The sequence below is a fragment of the Centrocercus urophasianus genome, unplaced genomic scaffold (genome assembly GCF_019232065.1).
Source record: "Centrocercus urophasianus isolate 14NV4802_14NV808 unplaced genomic scaffold, USGS_Curo_1.0 seq_13, whole genome shotgun sequence".
NCBI classification, from domain to species: domain Eukaryota; kingdom Metazoa; phylum Chordata; class Aves; order Galliformes; family Phasianidae; genus Centrocercus; species Centrocercus urophasianus.
In genome coordinates, this window is record NW_024884475.1 from 52294000 (window position 1) to 52317431 (window position 23432).

Consider the following 23432-nt stretch of genomic DNA (forward strand, 5'->3'; position numbering starts at 1 on the left):
TTGTCTCTGAAGTGTAGTACGCCATCCTGAACTGATCGGTGCTTGTGTTGCAAGGCACAGTCTGGCTACCAGTCAAGAAAAAGAGAATATTGGTATATTGGTATATTCAGATAAGGATCTACATCAGTTTGGATGAAATTTTTGGATAGCCTGTGGTTGAAAATAAGAATTTAGTATCTGGCAGGGGAGTATTGAACCTTCAGCTAGTTCAAGTGTAAACCAGTTTCAACTTAAAGCATGTGGCACTGTTAACATGCTGAGTGCTTTATGGCAGTGTTTGAAACTGTGAGCATTGCTTTATTGACTTGAAGTGTGGAAAGTACCAAAATGCCATGCAGAACTCTTGCTGCTAAAGCAAGGTAAGTATGCTACCATCACAGATCCTCCCAGGTCATCTCATTTATCTTGCTTGAGGAAGCTGTGTAGCTACCAAGGCATCATTTCTGCTGGAAGGTGCTGGTGCTTCCAAGAGGAGTCCGTGAGGCATTGTGTGGAAATGCAGGTTACAGGAAGTATATTTCAGTACAAAATGCTGTGTGCGTGTGCTTTGGAGAAGAATGTTTTAATCTAGATTTTGGTAATTGTTGCAAAATACTACATATACTGCACACTATACTTAAAATCTGCATTATAAATAGAAGTGCTATTAAGATGGGAAAAAGTATGCTGCCAATTTTGAAGATGAGTAAGAAAAACAAGAGGGTCATTTTAAACCTCATTTGCTCCCCTAAAGGAGGCAGGAGTTGTCAACTTTCTGCAGAAAGTCCTGTGAAATATCAGCTCTTTTATTGAGGAAAAAGTCTAAAGTTGTATGTACTGCATTGTTATTTGTGCAGGGGAAGCAAAGCTAAAATTACACATGCATCATTCACCGATTTCTGTACTGTAATACTCTGAAAATGTAAGCGTTTGAATTTTGTTTGTGCTTAATTTCTGTGTTGGTATGCTGAGTCATGGAGTTGGGGTCAAATCTTTTTTTTTCTTATTCACGTTTTAAACAGTTTGGTCTGTCAGAGGTTTTTAACAAGTAGTTGCTTTTAAAACGAATGATGATACAATGTTTTTGCCAATTTATAAACAAAGAGTGATTCTGTTTAACACAAACTTAATTGAACTTATATTGTCCTTATCTGATAGGAATTTCAACTGGACTGTTGAATCTTTTAAAGCATTAATCTGATTTTTTTTTTTTAAAAGCAGATTATGTCTAGTCCAGATGTTTAAAACATCAGAATTTCTGTGGAGTACTCAGGGCTGATTGAAGCAGATTGCTTAGAAATGGGTTTTGTAGCTAGGTAACCAATTGTACAATACCTGGGACCTGTGAGAGACAGGATCCTGGTCACACACAGATGACTTGCAAATTTCCTCCTTGTGAGAGGGATATGGGTAGGGAGATAGCCCTGCATTCCTCTTGCCTAGGAAGAGGAACCCCTGCAAGCATTGTGTTTGGGAAATGGAATAAAAATGCATTCATTTATCTTCTGCTTAACCTTGGTTGCACTATCTAACATTTTTGCCGTTGGTTTTCAGAGCAGTCTGTTATTTTAATGGAGTCTTTTACAGTACAAACCTTTCGTATTAAAGACGACGACCATCTTTTTCATAAATACTTGTGCAAAGGCATCTCTGTGAAGTACTGTGTTGTTGCTGTGGTTGTGAAATCAACATTAAATATAATTGCTTTTATTGTGTATTTGCTTGCGTAAATACAAAAAAAAACCAAAAGTGTTCCTACTTTCTGCTGTTGTTTTCAGGTGGCATTGATTCTTCACAGCCCGTGCAGTCTGTGAGCCAGAGCGTTCAGCTTACCAAGCCTGGGGTTGGGGCACCTGCTTCCTCTGCTCTGATATCCTCAGTGAGGACGCCGGCCCCAGGCCTATCTTCACAGCCACGATCCTCACCCTCCATTACACAGTCACCGGACTCAGCCCTTCAGGAAGGTACTAAAAGGGAATGGGGAATTGTAATACAGACCTCTGCCCTGTTCCACGTGTGGATTTGGATGCTGGAAGCTTCATTGCTCTTTTGCATTTGTCTCACTAGTCGACTTCTCCCATCTTGTCAAGCTCCTTTAGTGTTTGTGACACTCTGGTTCTGTTTGTTTTTTACTTTTCTTTTCCCTCTTGTGTTTGATTTCCTCTGGTTATGTATTGTCACTGGCTTTGCCTGCCTTATTGTCAGTTGCATGTCTCTTCCTTTCAAAGTATTTCGCTTAGTTCCATTAAAGAGTTGTTCACAATCCTGATATCCTGGAAGAGAGGCTTGAAAGTATCTTTTGTAATAAATCTGTTGCAAAATCAGATATAAACTAGCAATAGTGTAGCTGTTTTCGTAAAACCTGCTGCAAGCTCCTGTGGAAAGCTACTGCAGGAGCTACTGATGGAGCCACAGTGTTTTGAGTTGCCTTTTAGGCTGTTTAATATCTATGTTCCTACTATTCTTAACCTAATGTATTGCAGTGTTTTATTTCTTGCTGTGTAATTTCAGAATTTTAAATTCTTATGGAAAAATAACTCATTGTGCAGAGTGGAAGTAGACGCTGGTTTTATTCAGAACAGGGTGATATAGTTAGCCTTCAAAATAATTCTCAAAACTGTAGTGTTTGGCAATCACAGCGTGCTTTTCATTTCTAACTTTAAGAGTACTGACATCCATGTGTAAACTTCTCCTTCTCTTCCATTTCTTCCTTTTTGCCTATGCAGCGAGGAACATAAAGAAATAATTTCTGTGAAGAAGATGGAATCAATTCACAAAGATAATTATTCATTGCTACTAAGTGCTACATACAGTGTACTGTTTCCAGGAAAATAACTCAGAGCTGTGCTTGATTCTTGCACGGTTCTGTAGATTGCTTTGGTACTGGGTAGAATTTAGTTGTACTGCAGTTGTGTTTGCTAGAAAAAAAAAAAACAACACTGCTTAACTTCTAAAGAAACAGCATGACCCTGTTGCAGATGAGAAAAAGGACTTAGTTGTTTAATTTTGCTTGCCTTAATGTGCTATGTATATATAGCAGATTATCTATCTATATACGTACATGTTTTCTGCAGTGATTCCTAAGTAATGTATCACATGTTCATGTGGAATTAAATGCGGATCACTGTGGTCACTGCTGAGCTCTGCACTAAATTCAAAATCATATATGTAAGTTAAGGTTTGTGCTGTATGTAGCTGGATGAGCACTCTTCACAACCAGTGCTGTGCTTGTACATATGACAGGAATATGTAGCTAAGTCATTGGGTGCTTGCAATGAGCTAATTGTATTTACATTATTGTAATCAATAATTTATCTGTCTCTCATCAAATGCAAATTTCTACTTTTTTGTAAGTACTAGAAGACTTTGTAAACATTTTTCAATTAGTTTCTGTTGTAGGAGTCTGAAATGCATAATGTATTCTTGGAATACCTTTTTAGCACCAGTTAAGTGTGATAACTTCTTTTGTAGAAATTTATCTACTGAAGAAATTGAACATATCTTCTGAATATTTCTCTGGGTTCTTAGAAATTTACACGTGTTTCTCATACAGTGGTGAAATGGACTGATTTTTATCCTAACAGTAGCGTTGTCTACATGGGAATGTTCTGGAAATAAGATTTGCATTCGTTCAAGTCTCTAGTGTCTTTGTTTTAAGCCCTTGTGTGGGCATTCTTATGTAGCATTTAAATATGGCAATTGCTTAGTTGGGTAAGTTCTTCCAGGGGGGTGAAAAAAAACACCTAAAATGTATTCAAGGATGTTTCGTCTTAAATGTCCATACAGATGTAATGCAGATAAAATAATCTTCTTGGAAATGGCATCCTAGGGATGGACTTTTGTGTGCATATATCCTATCTGGATGTTTTTTATGTACTCTCTTATGTTCTGTGTTGTTGAGAGGAACTGATAAGTAACTGAAAATAATACAAAGCTAAGATAAAGAAGAGAGTTCACTTAGTAAAAATTACTATTTGCAGTATTACAGTGTTCTTATCCTCATAGCATGTGCATTGAAAATATGAGGCTTATGCAACTGAAGACCTTTAAAATATAGTCTATTTTTGCATGTCCTTATTTCATTTTCATTCTTGGTGAGGCCTCTATTATGAAACTTAACCTACATAAGCATACAGTTTTTTTTAAAGTGTTCTATTATATGAGTGGTTGTTATTTAAAATATCTAGATAGCTGGCTTATTTCACAGACAGATGATTTCTTAGTATAGTTTAGCACTTTCCTTCCTTTTTTAAGCAAGGAATTTTTAGGACTGGAAGACTTAAATTATTGGCTACGTAGACGGCACTAATCAGAATGATTAGTTATGATCACACTTGAATTGCTGTGTCAGCCACCCGTGCCTGTCCCTCAGTTGCCTTCTCCCATGTGCTGGCCTACTGGCTGTGCCACTGCCCTGTGAACCAAAGTGAGGGGTTTCTGCATCTGAGATTGACTTTTTAAATGGAGTTATTTTTCAACCAGATCAGATGATGCATTTGTTTGCATCATTGAACAGTTGTGCTGGTAGAACGCAGCAGTATCCTAAAGGCAGAAATTTGTACTACTGCTGGCAACAAAAATAATGTTCCGAGCTGGTAAGGTGAGAGTTCAGCCAGCCCTGCTTCCAGACTTCATAATGACCTCATAGTTTCTCATTACTAAATTACTGTCATTCACATATTTTCATTTATCTTCAGTATTCTTTCTGAACCACGTGTTGTCTTTGTGTATGAACCAGTGACAGGAAAAGGAACAGTTCTAGAAATACGAGTGTATTTACTTGTTTTTTTTTTTTCCCAGCATTTTATAAAGATTCCAAAGGGGGCATAGTAGAATGACTAATTCATTCCTTTCCTTTCATTTGTCCGTGCTTGGAATTTTTGCATTGGTGTGCTCTTTTCAGGTAGATCTACTTTCCATCCTCCTCTGTCTGTGATATTTGTTAGGAATCTGTCTTTGCACTCACATGCTGTGCTGAGCTTTTGTTGTGACCTCTGTTTCTGTCACACTTCGTAACTTGTCTCGTTACCAATCCCTGTTCTGATTTTTTACTTATTGCATGTCAGTGATCTTAAGTTGATTTTTCTCCTTCACCATGATTTAATTGTTCTGTCTTATTCATCAGGAGTTCTCCTGTGCCTGAGAGAATGACGTGGTCTCTTCAGCTGTATTCTCTTTTGGGGCAAAGAAAGTTTTTTTTGTTGTGTTTTTTTTTTTTTTGTATCATTATCAAGTGCATCTGGTAGCCTTCACAGGAGATGAGGAGACGAAACAGTGGTGCTAGCTGTACAGAGAAACTAAAACATTATACTGTGGTTGTCTTCACTGCTTCCTAGTTATTGAGAAAAAACTCGATTGGAGTTGTAAGATTGTGATGTGCTAAATGAAGGGAAATAATGTCAGTCACTTTGTGCACTAAACTCTGTGTGAAAGGTACAGCTTCCCAAGAATGCTGTGATACACCTTTGCTCTGTTTTCTTTTTACACTCACTGTGCATAGATGCCCTTCGCCTTGACTCTTGTTTTCCTTTAGTGAAATTGAAGCAGTGCTTTGAGGCTGCTTACGTGAGGAAAAAAGAAAAGAAAAAAGGCATGTACCTGATATTTTAATTAAAATAAAGGTTGATGTAGTAGGTTTGAGTTTGCAGTTGGGGTTAATAAATACTGTGATGGTTTCAGATTGTTTAAGTTGTCATGTCAAGTTGTCATGAAGCCATGTCAGTTTTGTAGTGCTATGTAGTGTGAAGATAAAAAACGGTCCAGTGTAATGGTGACATTGTTTCTGTGGGGAGTGAAATCCTAAACTCCTGAGTTTGGAAGATTAAGATTTTGCTATAGTGGTCAACCAGATTGCTGGGAGGGGAAATTATGTTTCTTTTTGGTGTGTCTCTTTCTGGCTGCAAGCCTGTTTCAAAAACTGTCCTAACCCTGTCCCACAGCAAAGGAAATTTAAGAGTTCTTGGAAATGTTTAGACTTAATTAGTAACATTGTGTATTCATTATAAAATACTGCAGCGTGCTTTACTCTTTTTAAAGTGATACGTGCATGTGCTGTTTTTGTGTATTGTTCACATATGTTTGTTTTAAATACCGTACGTGTCTGGTTTGGAGTTGTCTATGAGTTGTCATCAGATCTTAAACGTGAATGGTAATTTTTAAGTATATGGGTCTACAAGCTTGAATTTAGGCACTAATTCTAAAATAACACTAAGTTTTCAGGTTTGCCTAGTTTAAATTTCACTGAAAGTGTTGCTGAAGTCTACGTTTGAATTCTTATTCCCTGTAACAGCAGTGTGTTTCATTAATTTCTGACAGCTTTCACACTTTGAAAGTGAATGCCTCCTGCTTTAAAGGGCAACTGTGCCAAGTAGAAGTTGAGTATCAATGCCTTCATAACATAATTCAAAATTATCTGAGAAGGAACACATTTATGTATAGGTGTTGCTTTTTGTAGACATTCCAGGCCAAACTGCTGTTAACCATCTATGCAGAAAGTCTATGTGTACATAATTTACACACACAGATGCGAAACTTTCTGCTAACTTCTGTGTTACTAATACCTCACTGGCTCACTAAAAACTGCTTCTGCTGTATACTTCATAGATCAACTGTGGGTCTAGTTCTCTAGATCGTATAGGGTTGTACATTCAACTGTTTGCATGTTGGGATTTTCTCTGGAATGGCTAATATCTCTCACTTTTATTGCAATGATTTGTGACTTTTGTTTCTCATCTTTCCTGTCTGTCTGATTCTTATGTTTGTGCTTTCCACTTCACAGGCATGCAGTATGGTGGATATGTTAATAATCAAGCTAGCACTGCACCAACTCCCTTGTCATCAAGTTCAGATGATGAGGAAGAGGATGAGGAGGATGAGGAAGCAGGTTGGCTTTAGCTTTACACCAGTATCTTATTCCCTTCCTACTCAAGTTTTGTTCCATATTTCTCTCCCCTGAAATTATTTTTCTTTATTTGAGACAGAAAGTCATTTTGACTCAGTATGTATCACGTTAACTAGAGAATTCCCATACATTAAGTACTATTGCAAACAGAAGGGAGTTTGGTAGTGGTCATCAAATGTTCTTTTCATATTAATATTATGTTTGTTTCTTTTCATATTAAGATCCAGATGTTTAATGTATCTCACTGGGTAATATTCTCAGCTTAGAAGACTCACTGAGTTTTAGTATTTATATTTGAAGTAGGTTTTAAATCACCAAGTGAAGATACCAACATATGGAACTCTAGACTGATAACAGTTTATTTTGCAAATAAAGCAACTGCATGCTACTTTTTATAATATTAAACAGGACTTACCTGGTTATCCATTCCATATATAGGAAAACCTTACAATTAAGGTAGTAAAGTATAAAAATATTGGAAATTTTTAAGTTTGGGTTTTTTAAGACAGTAAACTAATCTATTTCATTTTTCTTTCTTCTTTCATTACATTTCTGCAGCTCAGAGACATAGGTTCAGTTTTAACCTGCTTGCTTTGTGGCAACCTAAATGCAGTTACTGTTTTTTAGGAAGCAGTTTCTCCTGCTTGATTGAAATGTTAGGCTTTTGGCTGCAAGGATTTTGTCTGTATTTGACAGAATTGTCTGGTTTTCAAATTCAGTGTGTTGTGTTTCTTGAACGGCAGCTGTTCCTTCCAAAGAAAGCTCAAAGAAAAGTTTGCTTTGGCGGCTGTGAGGCAGATGCTGTTTGAACTTTGCTTTCTGAAGAATAGAGGGTTTTTTTTTGTGCTGGGCTTTCTACTGAGTTTTCTGCAGAAAACTGTGTTTGCCTAATCCCCTCCCCACCTCCGAGCTTCTTTTACCACAACCTTTTTTTACTTATTTTGCTCCCAAGCCCTACTAGAGACTAAATTCTCTTATTCTCTACTATCCTAAATTGTGAAGATCTGTATTTCCATTAAAGCTTGTGGTCTTTGAACTATCATCATTTTCAAAACTCAGAAGAGTGCAAGGGCATCTAGACTCAAAGCATAAGCTGCCTAACTAACAAGTTTCCTCTTTTATGCCCTGTCACCAGGGGTTGACATATATCCTGACAGATTGCGAGCTCTGGCTGTGCCAGTGGTTTTACAAAAAACAGGTGTGTTGTACATCTGGTTGTCTGTTTTTCTGTAGGTTTTCAAAGCTTTTTTGTACTGGGGCCTTTGACTATCATGCTAACTGTGTGAAAGCTTAAGTTATTTTGATGAAAATAACTAGATAATCTTAAAAGCATGTTGTAAGTATCACTTCTGTCCGAATAGTGTCTATAATTATTATTATTTTTTAATTCTAAAAATTTTTTTCCCCTTTTTCCTAGCATCCTCTGGTCTGGTGCTTAAAGTACTAAAATAAATGAACAGCTGTTGGAGCTTATTTTAAGTATAGGCAGCTATTTAATTTTATGGCAGTTCTTGTGTTCTTTATTGAGGGAAAATGGTAAAATTTTAGATGCATGTAGTCACCTTAGAGTCCAGAGGTATTTCTGATCTGCAGGGAACTGCACACCTCATTGTTTTTGTAGTAAACCACATAGTTCCCAGTGGACAGTGAGGTGTGTATTAATTCTTGTCCTCATTGGTACCCTGACTATTCTGAGAATGTGTTACAAAAATGTCAACAGTCTTAAGAAGGAAAGACCTTATGTGTAAGCTCTTCAGTAATTATATGGGATACTCTGAAGGGAATTCATGTTATTTTCTTAGGCAGATCCTGTTTGTGCTTCAGAATATCTGAGGTCGTAGTTTAGCTAGAACATCTCTGTATGTCAAAATTGCTGCTTGTTTTTATTGATACTGTTTTCTGTTTAGTAGAAATAGGACTAAGATGCATTATTTTTATTTCCAGCATGCGCTTGAAATATTTTCTTATTTTCTCTGTTTGTCAGTTTGTTTTCTCTTGCCCTCCAGGGAGAGCTTGGGAAGCATATAATGTTATTTTTTGTAACTCATTCTATCATTAATATCGTCTAAGGATAGAGAATATTTGATTTTATGTGCAACTGCATTCCAGATAGATTTCTTTTAGTGAGTACAGTTTATTGTGGAGAAAAATGTCTAACTGGTGACACGGTGGTTAAATGGGAGATCTTGAAGTTGTCTTGTGTGTTCAGAGTTGTGTGTATATCTTCTTGGTATTCTTTTGAAATGCAGAACAAGCTCTTCTGGTCAGATGAAAAACAACTTACTTAAACTCTTAAGTAAATTTCGTTGACCTAGTAAAAGCGTATTTTGACTTCTTAGTAGTAGGACAAAGCAAAGCTGTGCCACACACAAAATCTTGAATCCGGTTTCCTTTCGTTTCTAGAACACAAAACAAACAGCAAAACCAACAAAAGCTCAACCATGTTGGTACATTGGTTCAGTTTGGCCTGAAGTGGGGATGGTGCGTGATCACTCTGAAGATGATGGGAGACTTCTGTTGTTAGCAGTTGTTTAGGAAATTGTAGCAGTCTGTTTTTAAAATGTTGTACATCGCTTTGTTTCATGTGATTCAGAAAGAATAATCTCTTGGAAGAATTTTTTTGGTTTCAAGAAACAACTTTTTTGCATTGCTTTTGTCCTACCACGTGTCTCTCTTTTGCCATTTGTTTTGTGTTAGTTCCTAAAAATACGTTGATTATTCATCTCTTCTTTCCTCTCCTTTTTGCAGTGGTAATAGCTTTCAAGTCTTAGGCCATGGTGTTTGTTGTTGTGTGGTTGTTAGGTTTTGGTTGTTGTTTTTTTTTTTGGTAATAAATCTTCACGGTTCCTTACCAGAGTTTTTAGAAAAAAATGTCTCAAAGATTTACTATTTGAGTCACCTAAGTTTTTGTTTTCTCTTTTTTTTTTTCTTAGCACTTGATAGTTCTTCTACTACTAGCAGTGCATCTCCTGTTCTGAACAATTATGATGCCCTGGAAGGAGGTGGCTATCCAGGTAATCCATGTGTTGTTGCATATGAATAATTCTGAATTGTTTGTTTAAATTTACTAAAGTCTCTGCTGTCTGTGATTCTTTTCCCTTTCTGATGTTGATTGTTGTCCATCATTGAACAGGGGAGAGGAATTCCTTTATAGGAACTGGGGTAGCCTTCAGAGAGATCAAGCCTTGCTTTTTCAATCACTTCTCACAGATTTAACAGTGAAGTTTGAGTAACAATTAAGAAAAATTTCTCTGTATCACAGGCCATAGTTTCCATCATAATATTGAGGGCAGTGCTGAAAGTGTGCTCTGTGTGAAAGCAGTTATCTTTCTCTAAGTTATGCTGTGTGCCTGATTGTGTAGGCTTAGCAGCTGATAATAGCTGAGATGCACCATGTGAAGTTTTGAGAGATCAAAGATAGCAGTTGGCAGAGATGGCTGGATCAGGTTATTTTCTTTTTATTCTTCTACATGCAAAGAAGATTTGAAAAACATAGATGGTATGCTGCTTATTTTAATCTTCAGAAATATCAGGAATGTCAGGTTTATTTTATGTGATCTGAAGGTTACCTCAGTCTTCAAATCCGTCATTTTGGGAGCAGGTGGCAAGGGTGCTTGTAGGTATGTTAGTCAATATTATGTTATATATTTTTATATTATAAATAATGGATTAATTTTGGGGATCTGACCATCTAAGAATGTCACAGTAGTTTGCTCAGTCTATGGGTTCTTGTGTAAAGCAAAATCTGTCAGCTAAAATCTTGATACTGCTCTCCCTGTTTGGTCTGGTTGGTGCAGTAAAGGCACAAGAGACATGACTGCAGGAGTATGAATTTTAATTTTTCAGATAATAACCAAGCATTTTAGTCTTGTTGAAGAGTTATTCTGAAAATGGCTTATTCCTTATGCTTCCTTCAAAGAGTAGCAGGATTAACTTTTATTCTTTTTATTTTTACACCACCCATCTGAACTGTTTGAACCAAATCCAGATTCTTCAAGATTGTTTTTTTTGGGCGATTCATATGCCACTTCTCTTCAGATTTTACCAAGACTAAATTCTTCTAAGTCTTATCTCATATTCAGAAGCATTAAATTCGGAAGAATAGTGTTGTTGGTTTTGGTTGTTGGGTTTTTTTTGTTTGTTTTTGTTCTTTTTTAACAATAGTTAAATTTTTTATGGATTGAGGGCTGTGTATTTACTTTCATTTTAACTTTTAACAATCCTGACTCCAAAGCTCTGCTGCAGGAATAGGAAAGAGGGCTTGGATTTCTTCAAGAAAAGCACTATGTCTATATATAGGCATTAGTACTTTCACCTCAATGGTGTGTGTTAAGAGTATTCGTAAGTGGCTGCAGAAGAGACTAAGTATCAGTAGTAAATCCTGGAATATAACGTACAGAAGTGTATGAGGGTGGCTTTTGTTTTGTTGGTTTTTTTTCCTTTTTTAATTGAAAAACTTGTTTTAAAAGCTGTGGAGTTTGGGTTTTTTTTTTTGTTTGTTTTGGTTTGTTTTTGGTTTTTTTCAGAATGACATCTGGAAGTTTTGGATAATAGATACATGGTCTATGGTCATCTTCCCATGTATAACCCGTTTTTGGCATCAGCTGCAGTAGATTTAGTTGCTAATGGCTTATTTACATGCGATCAATGCAAAAAAAATCTTGCTGGATAATGCAAAAATTATAAATGGGAAAAATGTTGCTTGTTAAAATGCATTCAGGAGTTGATGTCTTAACTAAGAAATTGAAATTCTACTGAATATCTGAGGGGTATTTTTGTCCTTCCAGAGACACGCTCTGTGACCAGCAGCCCAGTTCCTACTCCACCAGCCCCTCAAACATCCAAAACTTCCAAGCCCTTTGGTTATGGATATCCAACACTGCAACCTGCCTACCAAAATACAGCACCGCCTACTCCTGTGCAGCCCACTAATCCAAGCCACCATCCTGGGTTTCAGCATTATCCGCAGGTTCATATTTTTATTTTGAAAGTTACTTGATGTAACAAGAAGTCTTTTCTGAATATTTCTTTTTAACATTTTATGTTTGTAATTTGTGAATGAGTAAATGTTGAGTGTCACGCTGATCTAGCTCTGAGTTCCTTGGAAGGCTTTTGAACTGAATTTTGAAGTGTGTTGCCAAGTAATTAAGCACAGCCGCTTCGCTTTTGCTAATTAATCCAGTTATTAATAGCAGCTACAATTTTACGATTTATTGTTCTAAAGATCTATACTTCATTGATGGAAACAATAGGGAAGGCCCACTTACACCACTGAACCATCTTACAAGTAAGGTGTTGCCTGGAGTCCAGATGAAAGAGCTCCTCAAAACTGGGGTGCATGATGTGGCTGGCTGCTTGCTTCTGTTCTAATCTCCTGGGTACCAGAGAGCACCAAAGACCCAAACAGTTGTGTACCCAGTTCTCATTAGCAGTGCTAAGATGTGTGTAAAGGCATGTAGAAAAACAAGCCCACTGATTTGTATACGCTGCTTTTTCTGTAATAATGCTCAGCAAGCAAATGTCACCAAAGCTATTGTTGTCAGTGATCAGAATTCCTTATTGAGCTAAGCATAATACCTTAAGGAAGCATGTAGTAGCCACAAAGCCTTCCTTGGTTACAAAGGTAGTGTAAAATATGATATATAGAGAAAATGCTTAATTTTCAATTGAAAAAAATCATTCTATTCAGTGTAGATTTGTCTACATATTTTTATGTTTTTGTGTTTTTTAGGAAAATCAAATGCCTCTTGAGCATCCATTATTGATTTGGAAAACTTACAGTTTTGTGATCTCTTTTAAAAGTGTTAGTCTTTTTTATTATGATAGCTTAGTTTTAATTTAAATGTCTTACGTAATGAATCTGAAGTTGTTTTAAATTAAAACCGCTGGGCTTTAAAGGTACCTGGTTTTATCTTCCTAAGTTTTCAAGAACGTTGTAGTGTCCTTTCATAAAAGTGGCAAGGCTTATTATGAAATTCTAGACTTCTTTGAGGAGACACAAGGAGAAGAGAGCATCTTAAATTCAGTCTCCAGTCATATATCACGTGTTGTATAGTGAAGAGAGAGCTAGGTTCTTTTCAAGAGCACACAGCAAGAAGGATAAAAAATTGCTGGATGTGAGAGGAGAAATTCCAGTTGTACGTATAAAATGAAAGTTCTCCAGAATGGGATTGGGGAAGCATTAAAACAGGTTGTGCTATGAAGTCTTCTATCCCCTTGAGCACTTTCAGAATTTACCTGGCCAAGACTGTGAGCATTCTTGTTAGCCCTGCTTGATGAGAGTGTTTTGGACTGCCAGAACTGACATGCCTTCTAACCTAACCTTTTCTCTTCTTCTGTGGTGGTTACTATATTTAAAAATAAATATATTTATGTATGTTTAAAATGTTTTTCTTTACTTTGGATGAATTTCACTAACATCTTCAAAGAGGGAAGAAATCTCCTCAGTCTTTCTAGTTAGGTATTTCTCTGTATCCTGGAAAGCTTAAAGCTTTCAGCTGTCACTTCCAGTGACAGTTTGTATATTGTGTTTGAATTTGGTCCCGGGAAACATATTCTAAATCACTGCTGTGAAACGATATTCTTGTTTGTCTGGTTTTGTTGTTATAACTACTGTTGGTATCCTTTTTAATAGAGCTCTGGAAGAAGAAAAATTACAAGAAGATTTAAGATAGTTATGTAAATGTAACTGTGTGTTTATCAGTTTGCAATGCTCTTGGGGCGTTTCGTTTTTTTCTTTTTTTCAGCAATATCCAGGTGTGAACCAGCTGTCCTCTTCCTTAGGAGGGTTAAGTCTGCAGCATTCTCAGCAGCCAGAAGGCTTGAGGCCTGTAAACCTTACACAGGATAGAAATATTTTACCTGTATCTTCAGTTCCAGCTCCTGTGCCGAACTTGAATTCTGATCTTAGGAAATTAAACTGCAGTCCGGAGTAAGTATACTGTGTCTATGTGCTATGTGCTTCAGTGACGGCTTACTTATTTTTTGATGTTACAAATAATTTAAAGCAGGCTACTGTTTTGAAATCTTTGTAATAGTATAATTCCCTTCACTCAAAAATAAGTTTGTCATCTGCATCTTTATGCAAAATAGGAAGTTGTCCTGCCATCAGAATGCTTTATATGCAGTATGAGTGTAGCTTAAAACACAAAGAAACCTGCTGCATCTTTGCCTTGTGTTATCTGTCTTTAAATAAATAAAAGAATAAACTGTATGTTCAACCACTGTAATACTGCAATTATGATGAATAATTTTACCTCCAATTAACATCCATCTGCTATTTCAAGTCAGGTGCATCTCAATATAGTGAAAATTACTTTCCCCCAGGCACTTTAATTCTAATTAGAAAAGGATATATATTCTTTGCTCCAGATTGACTCGTATGGCTGCCCTGTTGGCAATGCACTGTCCCACCAGAAAATAGGTCAGAAATGAGGATATAATCAGTCTTAGGCATGTACAGTACTGCTGACGCTTTGGATTTCTTTAGCACTACTTCTAATTTGAAATCAGTCCTGTACTTTGTATTGCATGAATATAAAAGGTTTTGATCGTCTCGGTATTTTACGTACTCTTCTGCTGCCTTCTTTTACATAAATTTTGCTTTCTTGGACTAGTGAATGCTCGATTCCTTCTTTAGTTCCCTTGTTAAAACAAAATACGATTTTGAGAATGAATAAAACCTGTCATTTTAAATTAAATGTATTTAAAGCAGTTCTTTCTTTGTTTCAAGTTTGTTTTGCTGTATATGTATTACAGAACTACTTAAGTGATGTAGGGGAGTCTACTTCAATTCTTCTGAAAGTTTTTTTTTAATTCCTTTTCCATTACTCTTTAAATCAGCTTTGTAAAATACAAGTTTTCTTAAATGTCAGGGTTCTTTAAAATCAGGAGTTAACACAGTGTTTTTAGCATGTTTAAAACAAAATCATTTTCAATGAAATGCTTTTATTTCTTTTCAGTTCATTTCGATGTACATTGACAAATATTCCACAGACGCAGGCTTTGTTAAATAAAGCTAAACTTCCTCTGGGTTTGCTGCTACATCCCTTCAGAGACTTAACGGTAAAGTAGCTTACTTTTTTAGTGTATTTATTTAATATATTCTAATATCCTTTTTGGATCAGACAGAATAAGATAAAATGACCTGTAATTACTAAATATAACAGAAGGTGCTGAAAAAAAAAAAGTTTGGGAATCAAAAGAGAGAATTTAAATCTTGAAATTGCTGCCTCATTGAAATTGATAAGGGAAAAGCTTGGGACTTGCCCTCCTTTTTTTTTTTTTTCCTTATTGTTGAAATGGCGAACAAAGATTTGTTTGCCGGTGGTTTTCTGGAGCTCTGAATTGAAGTTTGGAGTGTGAGGATCAAAGCTATGGGATGCTTTTTGAAAAGGTGTTCACAGTGCTTTCTTGAAAGGCAATGCTAACATGACAGCATTTATTGTGCCAGTAATACAGGCAATAGATGCTACACACAATATAAGATTGAAAGGTAGAAACTATGTTAAAACTGTTGAGCTGCTGTTCCATTCCATCTAGCTTGTTTATAATTATGTAAAAAGGTTGACAAGTTATCTGATACAGCCTTCTTTTATTTCTGGGAATTTTTTAGCATGTAAGGTTTGCTGTCTGAGCATCCGTGGTCACAATTTGTCCTTTAATAACAAATCTTACTGTAGTTAGCCTTATTACTATGGCTGACTAATTTTATTTGAAGTAGTGTAGCATCTGAGATTAATGAGTTTGGATTAAGATAATTGAAATTATTACTTCTGATCTTAAAGAGATTTTTAATAGGCATTGTCACACACTGTGAAAATGGTCTAGAAAAGATCATGAAAAATGATAGAATGTCTTTTGAAGCTTTTATACACTGTGCTGCACAATAATGGTCTTCATAAAATGTATTAGCTACCTTTGTAACAACTTTCTATTCTTTTGTTTTAGCAATTACCAGTGATAACATCAAGCACAATAGTGAGGTGCAGGTCCTGCAGGACATACATCAACCCTTTTGTTTCTTTCATTGATCAAAGGAGGTGGAAATGTAATTTATGTTATAGAGTTAATGATGGTAAGTTTTGTAACAGAAGAAGCTTGCATTAATATAATATATTTCTAGTATTTGCATTGTATCACTCCGTGGGATATTCTTAAATAGATTAAAATGATAGTAATCTGAAGATGTTTGTTTAAGTATCTGAATTTTGTCAGTTATTGTGCATTTCTTAAGAAAAAATCATTTTGCAATTCTGTGGGAGACTGAGAATGTAATCAAATTACCCCGGCTTACTTGTGTAATAAAATCAATTTACACCACCAACTGCCATTGTAACGTGCAACTGGACGGATGATGACAGCTAAATACTGTGTGCAATCTAAGCCTGATATTATGATAAGCAGTAGAGATTGAAGCTTGTTGTGAAAGACTCAATTTGCATTCCTTCTTTTAACGTTTGGGTTATTTTACTGTTGAAAATGAAGCTTTTTTCATTTCTAGTTTTTTAACTTTGATATATGGGATGCTTTTTGTCTTGTATCCTTAATGCGAATATTTTTCCTATTAATTATTGAAATCTGTCTGTGTTCATTTCAGTAATTGTTTTTATTTGCTAGCAAGCATATAAATTCTGGAAACTTCTTTTTTTCCTAGTCCCTGAAGAATTTATGTATAATCCTCTGACGCGATCTTATGGAGAGCCGCACAAACGGCCAGAGGTCCAAAATTCTACAGTGGAGTTCATTGCTTCCTCTGACTATATGGTAATAAATAAATTGTTGTGGTGAGCTTCCACAGAATTGCACGTTAATATAAATGCACTTGAAGTTAACGTTGAACATGGCATGTTGCTCAGGTGATATGTAGTGATTTTCCTATAAAGGTACTCCAAGACCAGAGAACACTTAAAGCTCACATTTTTTTTGAGTTTTGGCAAATGTATATATTCAATCCAGTGCACTTTAACATTACACAGTCTGTTTTGATTGTGGTACAGTGCGGTTTCTGGATTTTCCCTTTTAGTGAAGAGGTTTTGAAAAGCTGGTTGTGAAATAACAAGAGAGCTGGGTTCAAATTATTATTATGTTTCTAACCAGTAATCAACCTATGATTGCTGTAATAGTAGTCTTGTCTTAAGAATGATAAACAAAGCTTGGAAATTGGCCCTGTTCATAATGACAGTGTTAATTGCAGCAAAAGTAAATTGCTCTTTTGAAATGGAATTGGAGCACTGTGGCCGATATGTTTGGGAATGAATAAGTAGAGCTTGCTATGTAGTTGTAAATAGACTGTTATTAGCACGGATTAATGTATCGTGTTGTCCACATTCTGAAAGACCAATGAGTTTAGAAAAGTAAATTCTGTATCTGGGAGAAAAACTTGATGCTAGAGTTTAGTGTTGGAAGGAGAGTCTAACAAATTGTTTTTTTGTTCTGAAACATAATGTTGTATACTGTTGCAAATAAGGAGTGTTAACCACTGGGAATTATTTTTATATAAGAATTTATTCACCTGGCTGTTAGTTAATTTTATTCTTTGGTACGATGTGTAGCTTGCATTATTTTAAATATTCCCTTTGTCACCCTTCTATTGACTGAAGTTCTTTAACATTTCTTTAACTATGATTTTTGTGTTTCTTTTTTTTTTGTTTTTTTTTTTTTCACTTTGTAGCTTCGTCCTCCTCAGCCTGCGGTGTATTTATTTGTTCTAGATGTCTCTCATAATGCAGTGGATGCTGGATATTTGACAATAGTCTGCAATTCATTGCTGGAAAACCTGGACAAGTAAGAATATAAGTAATCTCTTAAAATTAGCTAATAAGTGTTTACGAATTGTAGTAACCTAAAGTTTTGAAGACAACTTGCATATGATGTTTAAAAGTGCTGTCCCTCAGGGACAGAAGTTCACAAGATTCTGAAATGAAACGTTCACGTCTTAAAAACAGGAACAGCGGTAATAACAGTACAATAAAATAGCGCAACTGAGAAGTGTCTTCCCATTTTGTGGTTAAAGGTGAATCTGTGAAGAATATAGAGCTGTAATTTCTAAGAATATGAACAAAGATGTAAAATGCTCATTTATAATTAGGAACAACAAAAATAGTTCAATGACAGATTTTGGCCAGCCTTCAGATGCTGAAACAGCTGAGGTGCTGCATAATGAAATGTTGTAACGGCTAGTGTGAAGCTGCCTAGTTGAATTGTACAGTCAGTTTGGGTTTTTTACATCAGTTAGCTGTGTCTATCTGTGCCACCTTCTGTACGTCCCTCATTTTTGCACTAGAACAACATCTGGAATTTTTGTTGGTGCTTTTTGTGGGAGGACCGATGAACTTCACTGTGCTCGTGCGTCTCAAAAAATGATACGCATCGTATGGAAACCTTTCTTTGGAAATTCTTTTCCACAGCATCTTATTAGGAAACTTAAAATTTTCATTTTTGATAAAGGCACCAACACATACATAAAATTCTTCACTTACAAATACTATATTAGTCTTTGTTCAGAGTCTCATTTTTAGGAAAAATCATAAAATGTCATGTGTTTGTAATGCCGTACATAAGAATATGGGCCAACCTCCCCATTTAATACGAGACCCAGGGCCCCGTCCAATCTGGCCTTGCACACCTCTGGGGACAGGGCATCCACAACCTCTCTGGGCCTGTTCCAGCACCTCATTATTCTCTGCAAAGAACTTCTCTCTGACATCCAACCTAAATCTTCCCTCCTGCAACTTAAAACCATTTCCCCTTGCCCTGCAGTTATCAACCCTCTCGAAGAGTTGATTCCCCTCCTGTTTGTAGGCTCTCTTTAGGTACTGAAAGGATGCATTGAGGTCATCCCGCAGCTTTCTTTTCTCCAGGCTGTACAAGCCCAGCTTCCTCAGCCTGTCTTCGTAGGGGACTGTCCTTTTCTGTTTTCTTCTCACCTTCGTAAGTGAACTGATGAACTTTAGCAGAAGCTTTACATATATGTATGTTCTTTATGAGTGAGAAACGTAGAGCCTAATGGTTGTCTTTTTCTTCTGCTAATGCTTAGGCTGCCTGGAGACTCAAGAACAAGAATAGGATTCATAACATTTGACAGCACTGTTCAGTTTTACAACTTGCAAGAAGGTTTATCTCAGCCTCAGATGCTCATTGTTTCAGATATTGATGGTAAGTCCCAAGAAAGCGGAGACATAAATTTTTGTATTTTGTCCCTCTAACAGAAAGATTTGAGTCTCTTGAATATTCCAGTGTTAGGTGAATTTTATTGAATTTATAGGGAATATATTTTTGAAAAATAATCATATGCTATCTACTGAATACTTGATGCTTAAAAAGTGAAAATCAAACATTAACTTGGCTTTGAATAAAGCAAGCTTTGTAAAGGTTACTTATCTCTCAGAAAAGTAGACCTTATTTGGTGGCAGTTACAGCAGTGAGCAATGAAATGTTTTGTTCTATGTTAATGTTGTTGTTTCCTTATTAACTTTTTTCCCTTTTTTCTACAGATATTTTCCTACCTACACCAGATGGCTTACTAGTAAACCTCCATGAAAGCAAAGAGGTATGGTTACTCAAAATTAGCTTATCACAGTTAAGCAGTTAAATATTCATAATGAAAGTTCCTTTTAAAGTTTGAATTCAGGACTATCTGCATAATGTGTAAATGTAATGTTACTTCCTAGCTATAAAAAATATTACACTTCATTTGGCACGTTGTTTTTTAGCGTTACTATTTTGTTTCCCCCTATCGAAGCTAAGCTATTTGGTATTGATTGTTACGGCAAAACAACTTGTTAGAAATAGCAGAAAATCTGAAGCTTGCAAATCTCATAAACAGCTTTTAATCTGTCTTTGCAGCTAATAAAAGATCTGTTGAATGCATTGCCAAATATGTTCACTAATACAAGAGAAACGCACAGCGCCTTGGGCTCTGCTCTTCAGGCTGCATTTAAACTGATGTCTCCAACGGGAGGTCGGATATCTGTTTTTCAAACTCAGTTACCATCCTTGGGCGCAGGGCTTTTGCATTCCAGAGAAGATCCCAATCAAAGGTCGAGCACAAAGGTATAAAAGCTTAGGTATACATCTCAGGAGTCTAATGACTGGACATGTCTCTCTGACTTGCAGAGCTTGCAGATCATTATTGCAGTTCACTAAATTTGAAATGCACAGAGTTAACGAATGTGTGCGGTCACTAATTTAAGCATACATTTGTGGTACTGCACGTGAACTGTTCTTTGGGCCTTTGGTCTAGAACTTTTCTTAATAAGGAAAAGAAAGCATGTGCATCTTCTAATCCATTTGTCATCAGCTTGGGCTTTGAGTGTACATAAGAGGAATGTATTGACCTGTACACTTCAAACATGATTTCTTAATGTATTTATAAGGCCGACAACAATATCTACTAGTTTATTGTAATTATATTAACTTTTATTTGCATGAGTGTGTAAACTTCTCTAAAAGAATTATAACTGCTTATAAAGGTGAACTAAAGTAACATGCAACATAAAATTTTATTTAAAAATGCCTATAAAGAATTGCGTAGAGGTAACTTTTGCTATTAAACAGTACGTCTATTGTTTCTTAATGTCTTAAGGGAGCACATTCAGTGGTCTAATTGTTTCCTGTGTAATTTTTCACCAAAGGTGGTCCAGCATCTTGGTCCAGCAACAGATTTCTATAAAAAGTTGGCATTGGACTGCTCAGGCCAGCAGACTGCTGTGGATTTATTTCTCTTAAGTTCACAATATTCTGATCTAGCTTCCCTTGGTAAGGAGTACCTAACACATGTATTTATTCCTTCCATAGTGTTTGTTTGTTTGTTTTATTCTTTAATTGTGTCACTCATTTGGCACTTCTGTAAATGCAGCTAATGCTGCTGAGGCGTTGACTTTGAAGTTGATATCAGTAAAGAACAGGAGTATTGGATTAGTGTCATCAAAGATAATTTATTCTGAGATCTCAGGTTTAAACCAGGAAGTACCTTTCTACTCAAAAACAGAAAGCAGTCTGACGGCAGGAAATGAATGAAGTTTAATCAGAGAGGAGAGCTGTGAGCTGTTCTCACCTTTCTGTACTAAGCCAAAATTTGTCTGTGCACAGCTTTGATAGTGCAGACAAACAGTATTTGGATGTGCACTCCTGTCTTAGTTGCTGAAGGTAGTTGGGGATGTTGAAGTAAATGGTCACTGCGTGTTGAAGTGACTTAATATTAATGTCTTCAGTGAACTGAGTCACAGACAGTTCTTGTCATACAGATGTAGTTCACATCGGGAAAAAGGTCAGTAGAGATGTGGCTTGCAGAACATTGTATGCAATTTTTACGTCTTGGTTTACTTCTTCACCGTATCTTTTTGTTCTTCACAGCTTGCATGTCCAAGTACTCTGCAGGATGCATCTATTATTACCCATCTTTCCACCATAGCCATAATCCTGCTCAGGCTGAAAAACTGCAGAAAGACCTTAAAAGATACCTTACCAGGAAGATAGGATTTGAGGCGGTTATGCGCATAAGATGTACAAAAGGTATATTAAGATACTGTTACATATGAGAAAGTTGATGTAAACATTTGAACTGTTATTTTGAATGTGCTTATCTTTCACGGAAGAGTAAGATACTGGCAACCTCCACAGCAGCTGTTGCATTAGCTTTTTCCATTTGGGTAATGGGGTCTTTTTTTTTTTTTTTTTTTTTTTTTTCTTTGTTTAGTTAAGATTGTGCCATTTCAGTTTCAATTTAGTTGAAATGTATAGTGTAAGAGCAGTAGTCAGTTTGGAGTGTCAGAATTGAACACGAAATCTACAGGACCACTCTGAAATGTCTGATGAGTGTAATAATTGATTCTGCTTAATATTTGGTGTAAATATTTTCAGTATATATTTCCCTGTTTTTAAACATAGAGTGCCTGTGGGTTTTAAATATTTACCAGAATTTTTCACACTGTTAACTGTACTGTCTGAATTATTTGATCTACTTGTAGGTCTCTCAATACACACTTTTCATGGGAACTTTTTTGTCCGATCTACTGACTTACTGTCTCTCGCCAACGTCAATCCTGATGCTGGGTTTGCAGTACAAATGTCCATTGAGGAGAGTCTGACTGACACATCTTTAGCTTGTTTTCAAACTGCTCTTTTGTACACTTCCAGCAAAGGTAATGAGATTCAAATGAATTTGCCACTGTTTGCGCTTGTTTTGTTTTCACTATGATGTTTGTATAGCTAGTTGCACAGGTCTTTGTTTGTCTTCGTAGCCTAGGGGAATCTTGTCAAAATTAAGGAGCCTGCTTGGCAGTTAGTCACATTCAGTAAGTCTTCACAAACACTATTTTGCTGGAGGTTGGTAGTTTATCTCCATTTTAAGTAAAGTGATCTTGCTGAAGAATTTTATTTAAAAGTCATACTACTGTTTTAAGCAGTAACGTGTTTGACATTTCATGCGGAATCAGAGCTAGGAGAGTGATGGACCTGAGCCAGTTTCTAGTATTTTGAGTGGGCATAAAGAATAGCAGCCACTTTCTGTTGTGGAAGATGTCTTCCCAAAATTTTGGAATGGAAAGCTACGTACTTCGTCTGTAGGATCAAAACACAGTTTACTGCTTTGTTATGAACCTGTTCTGACTCATAAGTTAAATACTTCAGAGCATTTCTGAATTAAAGACAAGGGTAGGAGATGATGATACAGCAAATTCCCTGACTAGTGTTCTTTTTACGAAGAGCTTGTATCTCAGATGAGAGGAAATACGATCTCCTGTTGTATATCGTCTGCTGCCAATGAATACTGTGTGATGATTCCTACTTTTTTTTTTGTAGGTGAACGTCGAATTCGAGTGCACACACTTTGCTTGCCTGTAGTAAATTCACTGACTGATGTGTATGCAGGAGCTGATGTACAAGCAGTTGTATGCCTCTTAGCAAACATGGGTGAGTACAGGTCAGAAAGATTAAAATATCTTTTCTCCTGTTCTCTTTAAACAAATTCGTGAATGAAGCCTGGCTATTCCTTTTCCTGTTGGTTTTCCTGTGCTTGAAAAAGAAAGGAACAAGATGAGAGTACTTCTGATGTTCTCTTCTATGCGTTAGTTTCCTGTCATTGCTGGGTTGAGGAGCCTTGCTGATCTCCTACTTGCTGGTCACCAGTTGCTACTTCAGTGGCAGAATGATCTCTGCCATGGAATGTGTATGGCTCTGTAGGATTCTAGTGTATGGCAAATAAATCAGAAAAAAATAAACAGTACTTCTGTATGTTCTTGTAAATGTGCATTCAGTCCAGCAGGTGGCTTCCTCCAACCAAAAGATTTGTAGCCCTTTCTTAGCAGAGAAAAGTGAAGTTCAAGTTGCCCTATCCATTGTGCCATTGAAGTGATGGGAGAACATGCATCTGTATACCACAGATTAAACATATTATTAGATCTCCTCAAGAACTGAAATGAGAAAGTACAGATCAGCGTGGTGCTTTTTTTTTTTTTTTTTTTTTTTTTTTTTTTCTCTCCTTAGAGCATCATGAAAGGGATCTTTTCTCTATGGAAAATGGAGCAAATGAATTAAACTCTACTAACTTCTT

The 23432-nt window shown here is 36.3% G+C and overlaps 1 protein-coding gene across 3 annotated transcripts in view; it reads left to right on the top strand.

Annotated features, from left to right (window-relative positions):
• Positions 1-23432, top strand: part of SEC24B (SEC24 homolog B, COPII coat complex component) — a 41226-nt gene that overhangs the window by 9917 nt on the left and 7877 nt on the right. Inside the window, exons 3-19 of one of the 3 annotated variants that reach the window (XM_042812283.1) lie at positions 1758-1943; positions 6758-6862; positions 8016-8078; positions 9814-9894; positions 11668-11849; positions 13627-13811; positions 14842-14944; positions 15830-15956; positions 16536-16645; positions 17553-17665; positions 18918-19036; positions 19375-19430; positions 19727-19933; positions 20515-20638; positions 21236-21394; positions 21850-22023; positions 22682-22792. In XM_042812283.1, the coding sequence (XP_042668217.1) occupies positions 1758-1943; positions 6758-6862; positions 8016-8078; positions 9814-9894; positions 11668-11849; positions 13627-13811; positions 14842-14944; positions 15830-15956; positions 16536-16645; positions 17553-17665; positions 18918-19036; positions 19375-19430; positions 19727-19933; positions 20515-20638; positions 21236-21394; positions 21850-22023; positions 22682-22792 (2205 nt within the window). The remainder of the gene's footprint in view (positions 1-1757; positions 1944-6757; positions 6863-8015; positions 8079-9813; positions 9895-11667; positions 11850-13626; positions 13812-14841; positions 14945-15829; positions 15957-16535; positions 16646-17552; positions 17666-18917; positions 19037-19374; positions 19431-19726; positions 19934-20514; positions 20639-21235; positions 21395-21849; positions 22024-22681; positions 22793-23432) is intronic. The other 2 variants (XM_042812284.1, XM_042812285.1) reach the window with 2 other exon arrangements.